General features: G+C 40.3%; 1 protein-coding gene across 3 annotated transcripts in view; it reads right to left on the minus strand.

Annotated features, from left to right (window-relative positions):
* The window catches only part of NT5C3A (5'-nucleotidase, cytosolic IIIA), a 54121-nt gene extending 35384 nt beyond the window's left edge, over positions 1-18737 (minus strand). For 2 of the 3 annotated variants that reach the window (XM_003982925.5, XM_006929294.5), the window contains exon 1: positions 18518-18650. Coding sequence is in view for 1 of the 3 variants with exons in the window: in XM_003982923.6 (XP_003982972.2) it covers positions 18518-18655 (138 nt within the window). In the remaining 2 variants the exon portion in view is untranslated. Of the gene's footprint in view, positions 1-18517 lie in introns of all 3 variants that reach the window. The other variant, XM_003982923.6, reaches the window with a different exon arrangement.
* Positions 18738-21642: the final 2905 nt, after the last annotated feature.

Genomic DNA, 21642 nt, shown 5'->3' on the forward strand with positions numbered 1-21642 from the left:
TTATTTTTGAGACAGAGAGAGACAGAGCATGAACAGGGGAGGGGCAGAGAGAGAGGGAGACACAGAATCCGAAGCAGGCTCCAGGCTCTGAACTCACGGACCGCGAGATCATGACCTGAGCCGAAGTCGGACACTTAACCGACTGAGCCACCCAGGCACCCCGAGATAAAATTTTTAAAGATCAGCAACACAATAACACTTCATTAAAGCAATTCTTATTCCCAAGTGGGAAGCAGGCTTTCTTTAAAAGCATACTGAGGGCTGGTCTGCTACTTACTAAGCTAGCTCCTAAGCAAATTAATACATATTATGACAATATTACTACCTGGACTGTGTTTTTAAGGATTAAATAAAGTAAACATGCACAGTGAATTTAGCCATAAGCAGACACCCCCAAATTTTAGTTCCTTTCTCCTGGTCACAGGATGATAGGGCGGTGCCCAGCTAACCCAAATGGGAATCAGTTTCTAACTGTTTTCTAGTGCTAGCCCCAGGGTAGCCCCCTGTTTTCTTGAAGTAACTTCAGTGGGTTTCTATTTTGTCACTTTTCACTATGCTGTTATCCTTAGGTTCTCACGCTTTTCCTATCTCCCTCCATCAAAATCGACTGAGGGTCTCATTACCTTAGAACACTAATGGTGTGACAGCGAAATCTAGATAAATTTTGGGTTTTTTTGATGATGGTGTTTTGAACCCAGGCTCTGAGTGGGGCATTTGATGTAAAATAAACGAGAGGGCTGTGCCATGACAAGGCTTCAGAGATAAAATGGGGACAGGAAGGATCTTGCGGGAACCCACATCATGTTAAACATGTGACTATTTCCACCCACTTACAAGCAGGAACTTGCCAAACTAATTAAGCAACCTTCCAATTAACCACTAAATAAAATGCTGTAATCTACTAGCACCTTGCAAATGAGGAAAATAAACAACATATATGGAAAAAAAATAGACAATGGAATTTACATCTATAATGGCAGAAGAGTGTCAGTTGGTTTAAATTTTATAGATTAATGGTTTGTAAGGGCAGAACAATAACTTTCCCTCTACCCTTTTATGTTCTTTGCTGAGACCACCCACACTAAAAAGATTAACAGAAAAGAAATCCTTAATTTCACACCTACGGGAACCCACAAAGATAAGAGACCTAAAAGCAGTCAGGCAATTGAGGCTTATAAACCATCCTGAGCTAAGGAGAAAGGGGTAGAGGTCTGGGGCTTCAAAGGCGAGGAAGGCAATTCCAGGAAAATGAGAAGAGCAACATTGCCTCCATGCAGGTAAATCTCTCAGATAAAAGAGCAATCTCTGGTAATAGCTCTCTTCCTGGTACACGCCCCTTTCTAAATTCTTTTAGGCAGGTAGAAGGGCAGTAAAAAGCTTTTCCTGACCCCTCTGGGTCTTGACTGGCTTCAGTTCACAATAATTCACACGGCAAAGTGGCACATTTTGGGGTGGCAAACCTTTAGGTTTAAGCAGCAATGAGAGAGTAAACATAAAAATGTATAAACAAGAAAGGTAATTTAGAGAGCCAGCACTAAGCCATAGCGGAGAGAAGTCTGCCACCTGCTGACACAAAAATGGAATTGTGTAGATTTCCTTGATTGACATTTTTAAAGGTGGGGGGAACCTCAGATAAGGTTCATGGCACTGGATTTCAAATAACTTACTGTACTGAGGAGACAAATTACAATCCCTAATTTAAAAGAGAATAAGGATTAAAATTGGATTTCAGGTTCTTTATAGGCTTAATTCAGTACCTCTAAATAAGGTGATGTCTGAATTATTTTAAATGCAAACAAAAAAGAAATATATGGAAATGATTTAACAAATTGTAGGAAACATTCAAACTGCTACGATAAAATCTGTGGGGGAGGAAAAATAATTTTGCCTATACCCTTCTAGGTTCTTGGCCAAAACTCTCCTATAATAAGAGACAGATTAATAGGAGAAAAACAAACACAAGTTTAATAACATGCATACTTCCTGTATACATGGGAGATACCCAGGAAAACTAAGTAACTCCCTGAAATGGCCCAAACCACCATCTTCAATACCATCTCGAGTTAAAGCAAAAAGAAGATGGCAGATTTTGAGGTTACCAATCCTGTTGCCTTTTAAATCCTACAGATTTCACCTCTGCAATCCACCAATTTTCTGTCCCCTTTTTACTACTACGCCCATAGCAGTCTAGGGCTTCATTCTCTTTAATCCAGGCTTATTTTAATTCCTGCTCCTTGAGTGTGACAGAATATTGCCCCAACATATGCCTCTTTGGCACAAGGATTGTTTTGAGCTGATAATTTCAGAGACACTGTAGACACCGGAGAAGCTCTGAAAAGAGCAGAAGTTCTGTTTTGCAAGGGAAATGTACATTTATAAAGGAAATCTCCATTTCTGTGTGTGTCTCCATCTCGGTACCAAAAGAGAAGGAAGAGAAAGATGATGAAAGCACCTCAAACGCAAATCAATGGAGAGAATGCATTTAAATCTGCACATCAACCCTTACTCAAGTTTACCATACTTTTCTTCCACCCATCCCACAACAGGCCTCTTTCATGACCTTTTCTCTTTTTGTCTTTAGCTGTAGATGGTATAATTTTAAAGCACCCAGGAGAGTTACTCATTTTTCCCAAGGTATCTCTCATGTACATGTGCTAATAAAACTTGTTTGTTTTTCTCTTGTTAATTCTAACTTTTGATATAGGGTCCCAGCACAGAACTTAGAAAGGCAGAGGGAAAATTATCTTTTCCTCACACTGCTCATCTCTTGATTCTAGTTATGCTAATTTCATATACTTTAGTTACCAGATTAAGCACACTAAAATGCATTCCAGATCTTACCACTGATTATTTAAAATGAATATAACACACTCAAAGGCTCTTCAGCAAATTAATTACAAATACCTTACTACTGATAATGAAGATGCTTCTACACTGTGGTCCCAACACAGGTTTTAAAAGGTTTCTTTCAATTAACCAGTTTTTAAAAAAATAAACATGGTCATGTTACTTCAAACACTACAGAACATTAAAGGATGAAAAAGTAGAAATCTCCTTCCCCAGTCTCATCCTCCCAAGTTCCACCATAACTAGTAACAACTACAAACAGCTTCTAGTACAGTTTTTCAAGAATTTCAAGTGACATACAAGCATATACATGTGTATCTCTGTCAGAACCACAACTGTTCTAGAACATGCTTTTCTCCCTAGTTACTATCTTTTAAGTTTTTTTAAATGTTAACTCATACAGATTTACTTTCTTATTTTTTAAGCTGCAATAATATTTTATTATACAAATGCACCATAATGTAACTGATTTTGGAGTGGTGGGAGTCCAGAGCTGATGGCCAAGAAAGAATTCTTGTGACGTCTTTGGTGCAAAAAGGTGATTTTCTTTATTAAAAAAAAAATTTTTTTTAATGCTTATTTATCTTTGAGAGAGACAGAGTGCAAGCAGGGGAGGGGCAGAGAGAAAGGGAGACACAGAATCTGAAGCAGGCTCCAGACTCTAAGCTGTCAGCAAAGAGCTTGATGCAGGGCTCGAACCCACAAGCTGTGAGATCATAACATGAGCTGAAGTCAGACGCTTAACTGACTGAGCCACCCAGGCGCCCCAAAAAAAGGTGATTTTACTAGAGTACAGGGACAGGACCCGTGGGCAGAAAGAGCTGCACTGGGGTTGTGAAGAGTGACTGATTATACACCTTCAGGTTGGGAGAGTGTTAGGCATAGCATAAATCTCTAAGGTATTTTGGAAACAAGGTTTCCAGGACTTCAAGGGGCTAGCTGCTATTAGGAAAAGGTCATTTATTACTGTTTAGTAAAAATTCAGTCTTGAGACCCTTTAGATGTTTATTATCAGCGGGCCACATGATTGCTATCATATATCTTGGGGGGATGGGTTATAAAGGAGGGTTCCAAAGGAATTTTTATATGTAAAGTAGACTTATAGGATCCTGGGGTGGGGGGTGGGGGAGCTGCAGTTGGGATAATGTTAAGCTAAGATTGCCTTTTGCCCTGAGCAAAGTGTCATCATTGAGGCAGCTGAATTCTTAAAGGAATGTCACTGCCTGTTTCAAGACTTGTCAATGCATTGTAGGCAGTAAGGAAACTTAATTTTTCATTTGCCTTTCTTTCCCACAAGTAACCAATGCACTATAATTTATTTAACCAGTGTATATATCATTTCCAACAGAGTAAATGAAAGTGCCCATTTTTCTAAATGCTCCTCACTGTTTTCTCTTTCCACACGGTAATTGTTTGGTAGCCCTTAATTGTGACTATTTGTGAACAATTAAACTGGATTTTTTTTTTTCCCAACGTTTTATTTATTTTTGGGACAGAGAGAGACAGAGCATGAACGGGGGAGGGGTAGAGAGAGAGACACAGAACCGGAAACAGGCTCCAGGCTCTGAGCCATCAGCCCAGAGCCCGACGCGGGGCTCGAACTCACGGACTGCGAGATCTTGACCTGGCTGAAGTCGGACGCTTAACTGACTGCGGCACCCAGGCGCCCCGAATGGATTTTTTTTTTTTTTTTTAACAAATTTTGTAAACTTTGAAATTTTGCTGGGGACAAAAATTTGAATTCTTTAACTTCTATGATTCTCAAACTTTAGCTCACATTGGAATCACCTGGAGGGTTTATTAAAGAAAGTAAGGGGCACCTGGGTGGCTCAGTCGGTTAAGCAGCCGACTTCGGCTCAGGTCATGATCTCGCGGTCCGTGAGTTCGAGCCCCGTGTCGGGCTCTGTGCTGACAGCTCAGAGCCTGGAGCCTGTTTCAGATTCTGTGTCTCCCTCTCTCTGACCGCCCCCCCCCCCCCATTCATGCTCTGTCTCTGTCTCAAAAATAAATAAACGTTAAAAAAATTTTTTTAAAAAAAGAAAGAAAGTAAAAAGATCTATGGATATGATGGTTTTTAGCTAGAAAAGATCATTGGTTCTTGGATAATTAAAGTTCTTGGATATTAAAGTATCAGGGCTCCTGCCTGCCTCAATTGGTAGAACATGTAACTCTCGATCTCAGGGTCGTGAGTTCAAGCCCCACAATGGGCCTAGCCCTTACTTAAATATAAAGACAAAAAAACACCCGAAAGGTATTATAGTATCTGGTTCAAGGGTGGCTCCATCTGTTGTGTAAATGAATTCACAACAAAAAGAATTAAAAACTCCAATGGTATCAGGAAGTATTCTGGCTAACATAAAAACAGCTCACTAGATTAGAGCTCACACTTGCTGAAGCTGATGTAGTGAAACTTGCTACATGAGGATAACACATAGGTAACATGGCAAATGTGATTTGAAAAGACAAAGTCATCTGCCTGGTACAAATATCTCCACACTTGCAAATTTGGGATTCAAAATGATCTTGGACATATTCTTTGCCAATGTCAAGAGTTTAATATATTCCCCTTATTTTACAATATATATTTTATTCAGACTGGATCAATCATGATTGTCACTCTTCAAATAACACCACATCCATCAAACATTACCCAATGTAATCTATTCCTTTGAATTCCACACAGCCTTTCCTTGCTATCTCTTTCACAAATTTATATTTATTCATTCTAGAAGTACTGTTAGGACTCTAGCTTTTAAGCTAGTTGTGGCACATAATTGGGAGACTAGCTTCTAAACCTTAGCATGCATAAACCCAGTGTGATGTCTCCAGAACTACTGAAGACCTAGGTATTTCAGGTATGAATGAATAAATCTTTATGCTTGTGGTGGACAGAAGAGCAAAGCTATTCTGAGTCTGTATTCTGGACTGCCGTCCAGAATGGCCAAGGACTTGTAGCAGTTGGAATGCTCTGTTTTTCCACCAGCCAACTGACTACCAGTAATCCTAAATTATATACATGCATTTATATTTGATCAAATTTTAAATCAATTTACTGAATGGCAAGTAATACAGAAAAAGAATAGGGACTATGGTATAGTACAGTAGACTGCTTATTACCTAATTCCTCCCTTTCTTTCTTACTAATAGAATCTTAATTTTATTGCGGGGGGTGATTTCTCAGTCAAAAAAATTCCTCAGCTTCACAATTAGGGTGGCTATATGACACTGTCCTCTCTAATGACAAGTGAGGAGAAAGCTCTGCTTTACTGAAATGAGCTTTCTCCTCCCTGGAAGATGGACATGTTGGGCAGGACTACAGAAGCCATTTTGTCACCATGAGAAGAGCCAAGAGAATTTCAAGGACCTCTGTCTTGATACCCATGTGCCCCCTAATTAACACCAGCAACTGCCTATTTTTTGGACTTCTTACATTAGAAAAATAAAATGTTTATTGTTTATTAAAGCCACTGATTTGGGGTCTCTGTTTCTCTTAGTTGGGTGCAACAAATAAAAAAGGCAAATATGGACCAATCTAGACCCTTAAAAACCACACATAACAGTAAACAATACAAGACAGTGTATAAATTGCTCCTTTATGAGAAATCACCAGGAAATGCCACAGGAGTTCAGGGAATATGCTTTACAAAACAAGTCATTAATTCAAAACAGGTCCTAAAAGGTCATAAATCTGTGTACTGATGTAAATTAGACAAAAGTTGAGATATAAAGATATTTTCAAAAGCCTATGCAACAGCTGAGCCACTAAAGCAGTTGTGTTTAAATCTTCATTCCCCGCCCTCTCCCTTTTCTAAATATACATTCAATAGTGGGCTTTACACTTACTCAGTATAGTACCCAGAGAACATCTGATGTTACCTTAAAATAGAAGAAAGGAAGAAGTTTTTGTTAGAAGTTTATCTCCAGGAAGGAAACTCACTCAAGTTTCAAAAACACCACCAGCTATTTAAGGAGTAATTGCTGGTGTGTAGAAGGAAGCCGTGAATAAATGGGGTGCCTGGGTGGCTCAGTCGGTTAAGCATCGGATTCTTGATTTCAGCTCAAGTCATGATCTCGTGTTTGGTGGACTCGAGCCCCAAGTTAGGATCTGAGCTGATAGTGTGGAGACCTCTAGAGACTCTCTCTCTCTCTGCTCCTTTCTCGCATGCTCTCTCTCTCAACCAACAAACAAACTTCAAGAAGGAAGCCATAAATAGTTGAGATGTGTTTAAATTAGAAATCACAGTTTTAACTGGCTGTGGAGCTTCTAGTGAGGGGGAAGCCAGTGTCCATCTTGTCAGTCCAGATGAAAGAATGAACACTAGAGAGAGGTTGTATCACCCAAGGAGGCTGAACAAGCCAAGGAGGACACAGAACACATAGGCCTAGACTCAAGAAATGGGAATGCTTGCTTATCATTCAAAAGCATGTAGGAGTCCAGGGCAGGCCGCCCCGAGATGGGCCACTCTGGCAAGAAGATTATTTTGAGCTGAAGGCAAGCGAGACCCTGTGGGCTCAAGAGAAACTTTTGTCCATCCTTTAACTACATAGAAGAACTCTAAATTGGGGGATCTTTCCCAGAATAAGGAGACAAATTTTACGTGAGTGACTCATCTACGTGGCAAGGCAAACGTCTAATTACCATACAGCTGCTCTTCCTTCTGTCCTGTGAAGTGCATTCCTCTCAAGTCTCAGACCCCTATTCCCTTCTCCTGAGTTCAGAATGACACGTACACTTCATTTTGCCTGTCTTTGGAATTTTCATGTCTGGGTGGATTCCCCATACGTACGCTATTAAATTTGATTTTCTCTTGTTAATCTGTCAATTGATTTCTTGTTGATTCTTAGTCCAGTTAGAACCTTTGAGGGGTCACAATTCTGCCCATAACAATGAGTAACATCTAAAAAAATTCACAGAATGTTAAACTTATGTAATAGGATATTAACTTAGGAATCTTCCTGTTTCGGTTCAATTCAGGGACAGGTATCATACCAAGGTGAGGGGAGGAAAATGGGGAGAATTGGCTTGATGACTCTTGGGCCCTCACCCACTTAAGGAATACAAAAGAGTGAAAAGAGTGAAGAGTTGTTGCTATGCCCTCTGCTTCTAAGGGAATGGGGATGGTGGAGTGCTACCTTCTCACCAAGCAATAGGGGACTCTCATGGGGTCTCTGGGAGAACCTGAAATGTGTTTTCCACCTGACCCAAGCTACAAAAGATACTCAGTGGGACAGAAGCGGCTCTGCTATGTATGTTCCACTGGCAGCACATATACTAAACTTGGAAAACTAAGGAAATTAGCATGGCCCGTTACAAGGATGATGGCAAATTCATCAAGTATTCTATCTTCTTTATAGTTGATAACACTGTACTATATAATTGAAGTTTGCTGAGAGTAGAACTCAAATGTTCTTAGATGTTCTCACACACAAACACACACACACACACACACACACACACACACACACACACACACAGATAAATAGGTAAGGTGATGGGTGTATTAATTAACCAGATGGGGGAATCCTTTCCACAGTGTATATTATATCCAATCACAACACACACTTCAAATATTTCATAATTTTGTCAGTCATAACTCCGTAAAGCTGACATTGTTAAAAAGTGGCTTTGTTGTAATAGCCTGTACTCCTAGAGTTTGTCAGAGCCAGGGATAAGTGAATGTTTCCCACAGACTAGAAGAGAGACCATGCAGGAGGGAACCAGCCAGAAACCTATTTATGGCCAGCCCACAAGAGCCACCTGAGAGGGACAGACTTCAAAGGCATGAGACTGTATGGAATGGATCACTTAAAAAAAAATCAGGTTGAGGTAGAGTGGGGTACCAAAAAAATTAATTGCCCATATTATGGGGCTACAGTGGAAGAAGAAAAAGTTATTTAAAGTTTATTTAAAGTTTATTTATGTAATCTCTACACCTAATGTGGGGCTGGAACATGACCCCCAAGATCAAGAGTCACACACTCTTCCAACTGAGACAGCTGGGTGCCCCGAGAAAGTCAACTTTAAATATCTTGCAGGCCCAGAAAGCACAAACCTATCGAGTCAAATAAGAACTCATATTTCTTTACTTTCTAGTAAAAGACAGCCTTCCTCCTACCCTATTAACCCAAAAGTCTGAAGCAATGGCTAGCGGGGGAAGGAAGAGCATCAGGGAAACAGAGAGGGTGACTTCATCCTCCCATCCAATCTCAGATCACTTGCCACCATTAACTAGGGAGGGGAGGAGCCACCTGCAGTGAGCCATCGCTTTGGGGTAGTGAAGAAGTCTGTGTTAGTCAGGATAGGTTATGGGGCTATAACAACACAAAAATCTCAGTTCCTTACCACACAAAAAAGTTGATTTTTTCATTCACACAAAGTCCAATGTGGGTTCAGAGGGCTCTCCAGGGCAGCTGTCCTCCACATATTGGCTCAGTATTCCAGGCTGCTTTGATATTGTGTTGTATCCACGTCAACATGATGCTTCAGGGTTTACTCTAGTAGTAGGAAAGACTAGGGACAACTGTGTAACTGTTCATAACTATACTGGCCTGGAAGTAGCCATATCATCTCCAGACACAGTCTATTGGCCAGAATAGCAAAGCTTGCCCAAAGGCAAAAAGGGGAGAAGACTAAAAATACTGGTGATACTAGTAATGTCCATTTAGAAGTCTCACCACAGAATTAATATTGAACTCATGACGACTATATGACTAGACACTTGTATTTACAGAAATGGAACTGACTCTGACTTCGGTTCAGGTCATCATCTCACAGTTCACCAGTTCGAGCCCCGCATCGGGCTCTGTGCTGACAGCTCAGAGCCTGGAGCCTGCTTTGGATTCTGTGTCTCTGTCTTTCTCTGCCTCTCTTTCTCTCAAAAATAACCATTAAAAAAAAGATTTTTTTTTTAAATAAAAGACTGTCTTTTACCTGAGAGTAAGCAAAAAATCATAGGTTCATCAGCATTTTCACCACTGGCAAGAAAGATTACTATTGAAAGAAGCCACAAGAAAGAAAAATAAAGGCATGTTCCATTTACATCCCTTGCATCATGTATAGTCCACATGCCAATCACATCTTTAGAAGAGATCACAGAAATCAAATTTAACTCCATTTTTCATAATAAAACCTTTAATCTTTGTCTAATTTAAAGATTATAATTCTATTTCCCTCAGTAAATATGTGAGGCTAGAAATGTTTGGTCTCCTTAGCCAGCTCTTTCTGTTTACTAAATAGTCTAATCAAATGAAGCTGTTCTCTTCCAAGAACATAATTTATTTTAGTTTTTAAACTCTACAAGGAAAGGTCTGTTTTCAACTTACTTTAATAGCAAATAGAAGAATAACACAAAAAGATAGGCCTTAAATTTTAAAGTCAGTTTTCAACAGTGTGGAGGTTCCTCAAAAAACTAATGATAGAATTACCCTACAACCCAGCAACAGCACTACTAGGAATTTATCCAAGGGATACAGGAGTGCTGATGCATAGGGGCACATGTACCACAATGTTTATAGCAGTGCTTTCAACAATAGCCAAATTATGGAAAGAGACCAAATGTCCATCAACTGATGAATGGATAAAGAAGATGTGGTAGATATATACAATGGAATATTACTCGGCTATGAAAAAGAATGAAATCTTGCTGTTTGGATGGAACTGGAGGGTACTATGCTAAGTGAAATATGTTAGTCAGAGAAAGACAGATATCATATGATTCCACTCATATGTGGAATTTGAGAAACTTAACAGAAGACCATAGGGGAAGGGAAGGAAAAATAAGATAAAAACAGAGAGGGAAGCAAACCATAAGAGACTTTCCAATATGAGAAAAAACTGAGGGTTGTTAGGGGTGGGGGTTTGGGGGGCTGGGGAATATGGATGATGGGCACTGAGGAGAACACTTGTTGGGATGGGCACTGGGTGTTATATGTTAGTGATGAATCACGGGAATCTACTCCTGAAGCCAAGAACATACAGCATGTAGCTAACTTGAGAATAATAATCATTAAAAAGTCAGTTTTCAGTCTTTCAATACTTTGGATTAAAAGATACACAGGGGCACCTGGGTGGCTCAGTTGGTTAGGCATCTGACATCAGTTCAGTCATGATCTCATGATCCATGAGTTCAAGCCCTGCATCAGACTCTGTGTTGACAGCTCAGAGCCTGGAGCCTGCTTCAGATTCTGCATCTCCCTCTCTCTCTGCTCCTCCCCCGCTCACCTCTGTCTCTCTCTCTCTCTTAAAATAAAAAACATTAAAAAAAAATATATGTGGGGCGCCTGGGTGGCGCAGTCGGTTAAGCGTCCGACTTCAGCCAGGTCACGATCTCGCGGTCCGTGAGTTCGAGCCCCGCATCGGGCTCTGGGCTGACGGCTCAGAGCCTGGAGCCTGTTTCCGATTCTGTGTCTCCCTCTCTCTCTGCCCCTCCCCCGTTCATGCTCTGTCTCTCTCTGTCCCAAAAATAAATAAACGTTGAAAAAAAAATTAAAAAAAAAAATATATGTAACACATGAAAAAATACTCAACATCACTCATCATCAGGGAAATACAAATCCAAACCATAATGAGATACCACCTCACACCTGTCAGAATGGCTAAAATTAACAACTCAGGCAACAACAGATGTTGGCGAGGACACAGAAAAAGAGGAACCCTTCTGCACTGTTGGGAATGCAAACTGCTGCAGCCACTCTGGAAAACAGTAAGGAGGTTCCTCAAAAAATTAAAAATAGAACTACCCTACAAACCAGCAATTGCACTACTAGGTATTTATCCAAAGGATATAGGAGTGGTGATTCGAAGGGGCACATGTACCCCAACGTTTATAGCAACACTACTGACAATAGCCAAAGTATGGAAAGAGCCCAAACATCCACTGAATGATGAATGGATAAAACAGATGTGGTAGATATATATACAATGGAATACTACTCGGCTATGAAAAAGAATGAAATCTTGCCATTTGCAATAAGGTGGATGGAACTAGAGTGTATTATGCTAAGCAAAATAAGTCAGTCAGAGGAAGACAAATATCATATGATCTCACTCATGTGGAATTTAAGAAACAAAACAGATGAACATATGGGAAGGGAAGCAAAAAATAATATAGAAAGAGAGAGGGAGACGAACCATAAGAGTCTTTTTTTCCTTTTTTAATGTTTATTTTTGAGAGACACAGAGAGACAGACAGAGAGTGAGCGGGGGAGGGGTAGAGAGAGAGGGACACACAGAATCTGAAGTAGGCTCCAGGCTCTGAGCTGTCAGCACAGAGCCCGATGTGGGGCTCAAACTCAAGAGCTGTGAGATCATGATCTGAGCTGAAGTCCGATGCTTAACCAACTGAGCCACCCAGGCACCCCTAGAGAGACTATTAAATACACAGAACATACTGAGGGTTGCTGGAGGGATGTTGGGTGGGGGGATGGGCTAAATGGGTGGAGGGGCATTAAGAAGGACACTTGCTGGGAGGAGCACTGGGTGTTATATGTAAGTGATGAATCACTAAATCCTATTTCTGAAAAATAATATCTATCTATCTATCTATCTAGATAGATAGATAGATAGATATATAGTCAGCTTTCTAAAACAACTTTAAAGCCACAAATTACACATATGGGATTTTGATAATTTGAAAAGTTGGTCGATTTGTTATCAATATATTAAGGGCATTACATTTTCTGTCCTCAATGACACTAAATAAATTTTCTGGACCAGTTTCTGCAATTAATACAACAGAACACCAAATCCTAAGTTATTGTACTGAGAGATCAATGTATTGGACAGCTAAATGCAAAATTTCATAAAAGCAAATAAAACCCACACTGTTGGCTAACCTATCTAACAAGAACGATGACTAAAGAGAACAGTGGGGAAAACAGATTCTGAGATTCTTAAAACTGTAGGGAAGTTCTGTGGTGGATCACTGTAGGACAGGAAAGCTAGCATTCATTCAGAAATAACTAGTAAAAACACTTGCAAGATTTCTCCTAATATAATCTAGAAAGAAGAAGACAAATTCTTATAAAACAGCATATGTGTATATAAACATATATACATCTGATTAAAATGTTTTTACCTTAAAATAATTGTCATTTGAAAGTGGCTGCATCTTGTAAGGAGTTTCATCGGTGCTGTCCTAATGCCCTGATGGCTAACCACATACATTTTTAAATTCTCTTTTTTCAAAAGCCACATTTAGCACTTAAATTTGTACACTGCTGTTTTTTTAATCACTAACACTTAGCTTTATTTAGTTTCAAGCACTGAGTTTTACTTTTATTTATTTTTAAATGTTTACTTATTTTTGAGAGACAGAGAGAGAGAGACAGAGAGAGAGAGACAGAGAGAGACAGAGAGAGAGAGAGAGAGAGAGAGAGGGAGAGAGATGGTGAGTGGGGGAGGGGCAGACACAGAATCTGAAGCAGGCCCAGTCTCTGAGCTGCCAGCACAGAGCCTGATGTGGGGCTTGAACTAATTAACTGCAAATCATGACCTGAGCCAAAGTTGGATGCTTAACCAACTGAGCCACCCAGGCACCCCATGGGTTTTACTTTTATAAAGCAAAAATTACAGTTCCTACTATTTCCCTAAAATTTGATTAGATTCCTTAACTTATAATGCTTTGACTTGTAATTCTCTGACTTTACTATGGTGAGAGAGTGATATGCATTTAGTAGAAACTATACCTTGAATTTTCATCTTTTCCTGGGCTACTAATGTGTGGTACAATATTCTCTCCTGATGTTGGGCAATGGCGGTGGCCACAGCTCCGTCAGCCATGTAGTCACTAGGATAAACAACTGTTACACGGACAACCATTCTGTTTCATACAAGTATTTTGTTTTTCACTTTCAGTAAATTATATTAGATATTCAACACTTCATTATAAAAAAGGCTTTGTGTTAGATGATTTTGCCCAGCTGTAAGCCGATGTAAGTGTTCTGAGCACGTTTAAGGTAAGTTAGGCTAAGCTATGACGTTTGGTAGCTATATTAAATGCATTACAGACTTATTGTAGTTTCAACTTAACAATGGGTTTATAGGAACATAACTCCATTGTAAATCACAGAAGATGTGTATTGTTAATACTTTTATATTTACGCTAAATTAATATGAAAGTAGGTAAGTGCTGTCTGAAAAGAATAAAATATGGAAGCAATGACCATGAATAAAAATCAACCAAGTAAAAAACAATAAAGCCATCATGTATCATTCAATTTAAAAAAGTTGTATGGGGGTGCCTGGGTGGCTCAGTCGGTAAGCATCCCACTTCACTGACTTAAGCTCAGGTCATGATCTCATGGTTTGTGAGTTCGAGCCCTGCGTCAGGCTCTGTGCTGACAGCTCAAGGCATGGAGACTGCTTCGGATCTGGGTCTCCCTCTTTCTTCCCCTCCCCCGCTCGAGCTCTCTTTCTCTCTCTCTCTCTCTCTCTCTCTCTCAAGAATAAATATTAAAAAAAAAAAAAAGTTGTGGGGCACCTGGGTGGCTCAGTCAAGTTAAGCACCTAACTTCTGCTCAGGTCATGATCTCATGATTAGTGTGTTTGAGCCCCACATTAGGCTCTGTGTTGACAGCTCGGTGCCTGGAGCCTGCTGTGGATTCTGTGTCTCCCTCTCTCTACCCCTCACCCACTCATGCTCTGTATGTGTCTCTCTCTCAAAAAAAATAAACATTCAAAAAAAAATTTTTTTTAAGTTGCATATAAAAAAAACCTGTATGAAAGATATATATGTTTACATTTCCCTCCTTCAGAGTATATCTATCAAAGCCTAAACATTGCGTTGGAATGGGTTTCTCTGCTTGGTAGGAAACTAGCAATAAATACTTAAGCTTTATTCCAGAATCTTTTTTTTATTAGGAGTAACCAAAAGGGCCGCAAAAAGAACAGGTCCTATCTGAGCAGACATGTTTGATTAGAATAGTGAGTTAAAACTCAGTAGCAAGTGGTAAGTGATGGTCAATAGCAATGAGGAAGGACTTGAAACCTGCAAGAATTTAAGAGAGGTGGGGGAATTCATTCCTTAAGACAATTCATCACCAATAGTAGTTTCATTTGTGCAAAATTCTACTGCATATGTATCAACTTCTATACACATGCTTGGCAACTTTAATCTTTTCAGTCCAGTTTATAAAAATTGCAAGCCATCCTTACTGAGGATAATTAGAGTAGTTTTTACAATGAAGGCTTAGGAGAGATAAAGATAGAAAATAATACCAGTGGTTAGAAATTATGCCCTGAGTTCATAAGGAAAAAATGTAGGCTATGAGAGTGACTGATAGTCTGTGTTTTGGTATAATAATTACATCTACTACTTATTAAGCAGTTACCATGAGTTGGATATTATTAAATTACATTTATCTGTTTTTATAAACACTTCTGACCCCAAATGTGTGGGTTTTCTTCCTCACACCAACAATCTTCCAACTCTTCCAACAATTCAATACAATTCTGACACTATCTAGAGTTAGGGTCTGATCCCACGAGATAAGGACTTAGTCCACAAGTCTGTCCCCACTTCAGATGCCAGTCACGAGTCCCAGGTTGCCAAACAGACTTCCAATGGACTGGGTGTAAATTTGAGGATTTTTATTTTTTTTACTTATTTTTTATTTTTTTTCAATATATGAAATATATTGTCAAATTGGTTTCCATATAACACTCAGTGCTCATCCCAAAAGGTGCCCTCCTCAATACCCATCACCCACTCTCCCCTCCCTCCCACCCTAAATTTGAGGATTTTTAAGACCACCTCCTCCGGTTCCATAATTTGCAAGAATAATTCACAGAACTCAGGAGAGTGCTTAATTACTATTACAGGTTTAATATAAAGAATATAACTCAGAACAGCCAAATGAAAGAGAAGCATAGGGCAAAATACAAAACACTTAAAGTTAGAGGTCTTTATAGACATCTGGTATGTAGGTAGGTTTGATTAAATAAATTATTGGCCAGGAACTCCAACCCCTTCTCCTCACAGAAGGGAGAGGGGGTTAAAAGTTCTACTGCTCTAATCATGTCTTGATCTTTCAATCAACCAGCCCACATCTTGAAGCCATCTTGGGGACCCCCAGCTACCAGTCCACCTCATTAGCATAGAAAAGACACTGTTAAAGCTTCCCAGAGTCCAAGTGTTTTAGGAGCTGTGTGGCAGGAACCTGGGACAAACACCAAATATATATTTCTTATTGTATCACAGATAAAACAAGAAAAATCCGAGAAACTGTTACAGTCAAGATGAGATAAAGACACATGATGACAAAATGTATGTGGTGCCATGGATGGAATTCTAGGCCAGAGAAGGACATTAGGTAAAAACACAGGAAATCTGAACAAAGTATGGATATTTAAAGATGTATGAATATTTGTTCATCAATTTCAACAAATATACCATACTAATGTAAAATGTTAGTAATAGGGGAAACTGGTTGGGACTCTACTTATTTGCTCAATTATTTTGTTAATGTAAAATTGTTCTAAAATAAGTATTTAATAATGAAGTATATTGACTATGAGACATGGTTTCTCTTCTCTCTGAACTGTGAACACCCTGAGCATGTCTTCTGACAGGCTTCCTCTGTATATTTATCTCGCTGCCCTAAAGAACCTTTCAGCTGTAGCAGTTTCAGCCCACTAGCCACACCTTTGTGTCTTTTAGTTAAAAATTCTTAAGGCAATGCATAATCTAAGCCCAGTGCCAGAAGTCATTTGCTTACCTACCAGCTAACAGGCCCACCCTGCTTAGGTAGTTCCTGCTAGTTCCATTATTTGTGACCAGTTTAAGCTATGTCCACTAGACATTCACAGGTTTGTACAGATTCTCTAGGGTGGGGGTTTGAAAGATGGGGTAGGGGATAGGCAGAACATGACCCCTAAAACACAGCTGTTACAAAGAGATAAAACCAAGATTTGAACCCAAATTTTCAGAATCCCAATCAAATGTTTATTCCCTTTGAAAAAGTAACCTATTAAAATTACAAATTAAAAAAAGAGCTCTTTCAACGTTTTCCTTTTAAAAGCTACTAGCAGGCTGCACATATATCACACTCTGAATTGATATAACATATTATGTATACATACGTATATGTAAAGACTAATTTCTATACTACAAATCATAAGTAAAGTTGGTCTGCCTGATGGGCTTTTATTATTTTTCACAAAGACAGCAAACTGTTCTTAGGATGGTATCACTGTGGGATTTTAAGAAAGCATTGATTTTTAACTCTACTTGGTTTAGAGAAGTGATATAACAGACCAATCCATAGTTTAAGTACACACAGTAAGGTATGGCAGTTAGTTCCCCTCCCCTACCACATGGGTTATAAATTTTTGGTTTGGAACAAAAGGAAACTCCCACAGTTCTATAAGCAGGGCAGCAACAAGAAAATGAAATTTCTGAAATAAAAATATTTGCTGGGTATAGAGGTGAAGAAAAAAATAGGGGTTCCTGGGTGGCTCAGTCAGTTAAGCATCCGATTTCAGCTCAGGTCATGATCTTATGGTTGGTGAGTTCGAGCCCTGCATTGGGCTCTGTGCTGACAGCTCAGAGCCTGGAGCCCGCTTTAGATTCTGTGTCTACCTCTCTCTGCTCCTCTCCAGCTCACATTCTATGTGTGTGTCTCTCTCTCTCAAAAATAAATAAACACTAAAAATAATTTAATTGTAGCAATAAACAAAACTTATCAATATTAGTGGCATATGAGACATGGGAATTGACATATCTTATAATGTTAGTTATGGAAAAATATTTCTGAATTCAATCTGGGACCAGCAGGACAATTTCTTTAATCAATTAGAACATGTAACTGAGGCTGAAGTATTCCAAGTATATGAACCTAAAATGATCTTACTTAATATGGTGGTAGACTGTCAACTTAACTTTTCATGAATATTTGGCCCCAGATGTTCATGTGCATAGCACATTATTGTGAGTAAACATGGGATTATGCACTCCAGTAAGCACGTTAAAACGCAACTCGGTGAGTAACTTGTCTTGGCGAATGGGTTTCAAATAAAAACAACTAAAAACATCCCCAATTTTGAAGCAAATATTGTTTATAATGTACCTTAAATAGGTACATTCTTGAAACACTCTTACAATAAAATTGGAAATAAATTTCTAAAAAAAATGTTATGCAAGAGGTTTGGGGTAAAAAAACGAACACAAAGATACTTCCTGGCAGTTTGAGACAAGAAGAAATAACACTCAAATACAAAATAAACTATTCTGAATTCCAACTGGGTTAACTGGCATTGTTCCAACCACTGAGAAGTTACACCTTTTCATAATCTAAGTCATTCTAGCCAGGGTGCAGAAACAACTCTGTCCGAATTGGATCAGTCACAACGGTTTGGCTGCAGGAATTAGGGAACAACCAGTCTAGAACGTTCAGTTTATTTCTTGAGAAACGGGTTTGGCTGCAGGAGGTGGTTTATTTCCGAATCACCTATTTGCTGCCTTTCTGTTTCAAATGGAGACATAGCCAAGGCCAGAGGAGTGACAGCACGGAGGGTCCAGACCGGGTCACTGGCCCCCGGGTGGCCGCTCGTGGGGTGAAGGGGTCCCCAGCGTGCCCTGTGCATTCCAGAAGCGCCCGCGCGGGAAGGTAAGGCCGGACGGAACACCCTGCGGCCCATCAAGCGCTTGGGCGCACCGAGCCCGGTACTCACCATCTCGATGATCTTGGTCTTCCGCCCTGTCTTCCTCTTCAAGGTGAATATGTACTGGGCCAGTACCACCCCCGCCACCAGGGCGCACACACTGGCGCTCGCCACCGCGCCCATCCTCGCCACGGCCGCCCGGTCCATGAATGGGGGTGTCCTGCTTATCCGGGCCGGAAAAGAAGAGGTCGCTGAGCGGCTGCGGTCCGCAGAGAAGCCCGGACGCTCCGCCCCGCCTCTCTGCAGGAGCCCCGCCCCCGCCCCCTCCTGCCTGAGCTCCGCCCCGCGGAAAGCCCCGCCCCTGTGAGCGGACACAGGGAAGGGTAGGCTGGGAGGGGCGTGGCCTGCTTCCCCAGCCGAGGCGCCGGGTCGGTTTTCCTCAGAGCCTCCGTTTGAGGAAGTATCCTTGAGAAAAAGGAATGGTATTAATTATATCTCTGCTAACGAGGACCAGCAAGTCTTGGTTCACTCCAGGCCCGTCCGGTAGAAATCTGATTCTAACCACTACCCACGCAGAAAAAGTCTTCTGCCTTCCGCCCTCCTCAGCTGCTTAGGACTACAGCCCCCAGAAGGCCTCAGCAGTGGTATGTGCTATGACAAACTGCTGAACAGCAAAAGAAACAGTAAAAAGGCCACCTATAGGGGCGCCTGGGTGGCTCAGTCATTTGAGCATCCGACTCTTGATTTTGGCCCAAATTATAATCCCAGGGTTGTGGGATGGAGTCCTGCTTCAGGCTCAGAGCTGAGCCTGGAGCCTGCTTAAGATTCTCTCTCTCCCTCTGCCCTTCCTCCCCTCCCTGCACTCTCTCTCTCAACAACAAACTCAATTTTAAAAATGGGACAAAAGACTGAAAAGATGCTCAACATCACTAACCACCAGGCAAATGCAAATCAAAACTACAATTAGATACCACTTCACACACATTAGGGTAACCATTATTTTTTTCAAAAGACAAGTGTTGGTGAGGATGTGAAGGAATAGGAACTGTTGTACACCGTTGTTGGAAATGTAAATTGGTGCAGCTACTATGGAAAACCATAGACATTCCTCAAAATTTTAAACTAGGAAAAAAGAATAGAATTACCATATGATCCAGCAATGCGGATATATCTCCAAAAGAATTGAAAGCAGGTACTCAAATATCAGCACTCCCATGTTCATTGCAGCACTGTTCAGAATAGCCAAAATGTGGAAACAACTGAAATGTCCATCAACAGATGAATGAATAAAGAAAATGTGGCATATATATTGAATGCTTTGCTATTCAGCCTTTAAAAAGGAGGACATTCTGCAGTATTCAACAATACTGATGAACCTTGGGCACATATGCGAAGTGAAATAAACCAGTCACAAAAAGACAAATACTTCATTGTTCTACTTATATGAGATAGTCAAACGGTTAGAAAGTAGAATGGTGGTTCTGGGGTTGGGGAAAGCAGAAGATAGGTAGTTGTTCAACTGAGTACTGAGTTTCAGTTTTGCAAGGTGAAAAAGGTTCTAGAGACCTTAGACAAACAAAAATAGTTAACACTACTGTATATTCTAATATGGATAAATCGGTAAATTTTATGTGTTTCATAGCACAATTTTTAAAAATGTGCAATGACAACAGGGTAAAGATGGTTTGAAGTTAGGCAGTGTCCGCCTCTGCTGCCCTTTTCTGCTACATTCCACTCACTGCCTCTTCAGTCATTTCCTCTTTTTTGTAAGCATCAGGACTTATTCTCACCTGCCTGGTCTCTTGCAAGGGACTGATGCAGTTTCCTCTACTGATCTCTATGGGTGACACAGAAGGGATCCAGAGAGGTTCTTTGGAGCTGGTGGTGCTGCCTGGTGAAGCTCTTTTTTTTTTGCCTGGGACGTGGAACAAATTGGAGCAGGGGAATAAACAAGAGGGAGCAGTGAAGGTACAGGTTGCTTTTCTCTGTGCCCTCCATTCCTGATCTGGGACCCTGGCAGGAGTTCTTAAAGGTCAATTTGTGGGAAGAGCATTCCTAGAAATGTAAAGGAGGGCCTACCTGATCAGGCATCTGGTAAGGAAGCAAGTCTGGAATTAAATATCAGGTACATGAGTGTGCTTTCTGTGTCTTGTTTTGTGGGAAAGATGAATTTCCTGATGCCATAAAATGATTTGAGGGATATAGAGTGATCAGTTTCTTAGGAAGGATGTTAGCCTTTTTGTTCATTTTAATATAAGCACAATATATGTGAGACCCTGTAACTATATCTGAGAAGAAGATGACACAAATTTTAAAGTATTCCATTGAGGAGTGTATGTGCTGCTTGAGCATCCTTCCCTGTGACCTACACTCAACAAGTCCCCAGCAAATGGTAAAGCAAATTTCAGCCTATGAAGTTGGACTCATACACTAATACCTCATGATTCCTTCTTGCAATAGGATTATTGCTTCTACTTCCCTCTACTTTGTGGGTCACTGCAGTTTAGATTGATTTAGCTGATTTTAAGACCAAGATTCAGGAAATGAATTACTAATTTCTTAATCACACAAAATTTGTACACAAAATTTCCTTTTGTGTACAAAGGGAAAATGTTTTGTGTTTGCTTTGTTTGAACCAAATGATCTTTATTCATCCTGTTAAAGACAAGGATATTCAGAAACCTTCAGTAAGGTCTTTCAGGTATACTATCAGTTCCATCTTGAAGCCAAAAGGGAAATCTATGTTGTGATTTTTAATTTTTAAATTGTTATTATTTTTAATTAGGTAAGCTCTACAACCAACATGGGGCTTGAACTCACTCCCCCAAGATCAAGAGTCACATGCTCCTCTGACTGAGCCAGCCAGACACCCTATGTTGTGATTTTTAAATCTACCAATTTCTTTTAAGTGTAGATTGATTGACTGATTGATTGATTTATAACGTTTATTTATTTTTGAGAAACAGAGATTGAGTGAGCTGGGTAGGGGCAGAGAGAGAGAGGGAGACGGAGAATCCGAAGCAGGTTCCAGGCTCCAAGCAGGTTCCAGGCTCTGAGCTGTCAGCCCAGAGCCTGATTCGGGCTCAAACCCATGAGCCATGAGATCATGACCTGAGCTGAAGTTGGATGCCCAACTGACTGAGCCATGCAGGTGCCCCTAAATCTACCAATTTCTTTAAAAAGGAAATTAATGG

Source organism: Felis catus, chromosome A2 (assembly GCF_018350175.1).
Source record: "Felis catus isolate Fca126 chromosome A2, F.catus_Fca126_mat1.0, whole genome shotgun sequence".
Lineage (NCBI taxonomy): Eukaryota > Metazoa > Chordata > Mammalia > Carnivora > Felidae > Felis > Felis catus.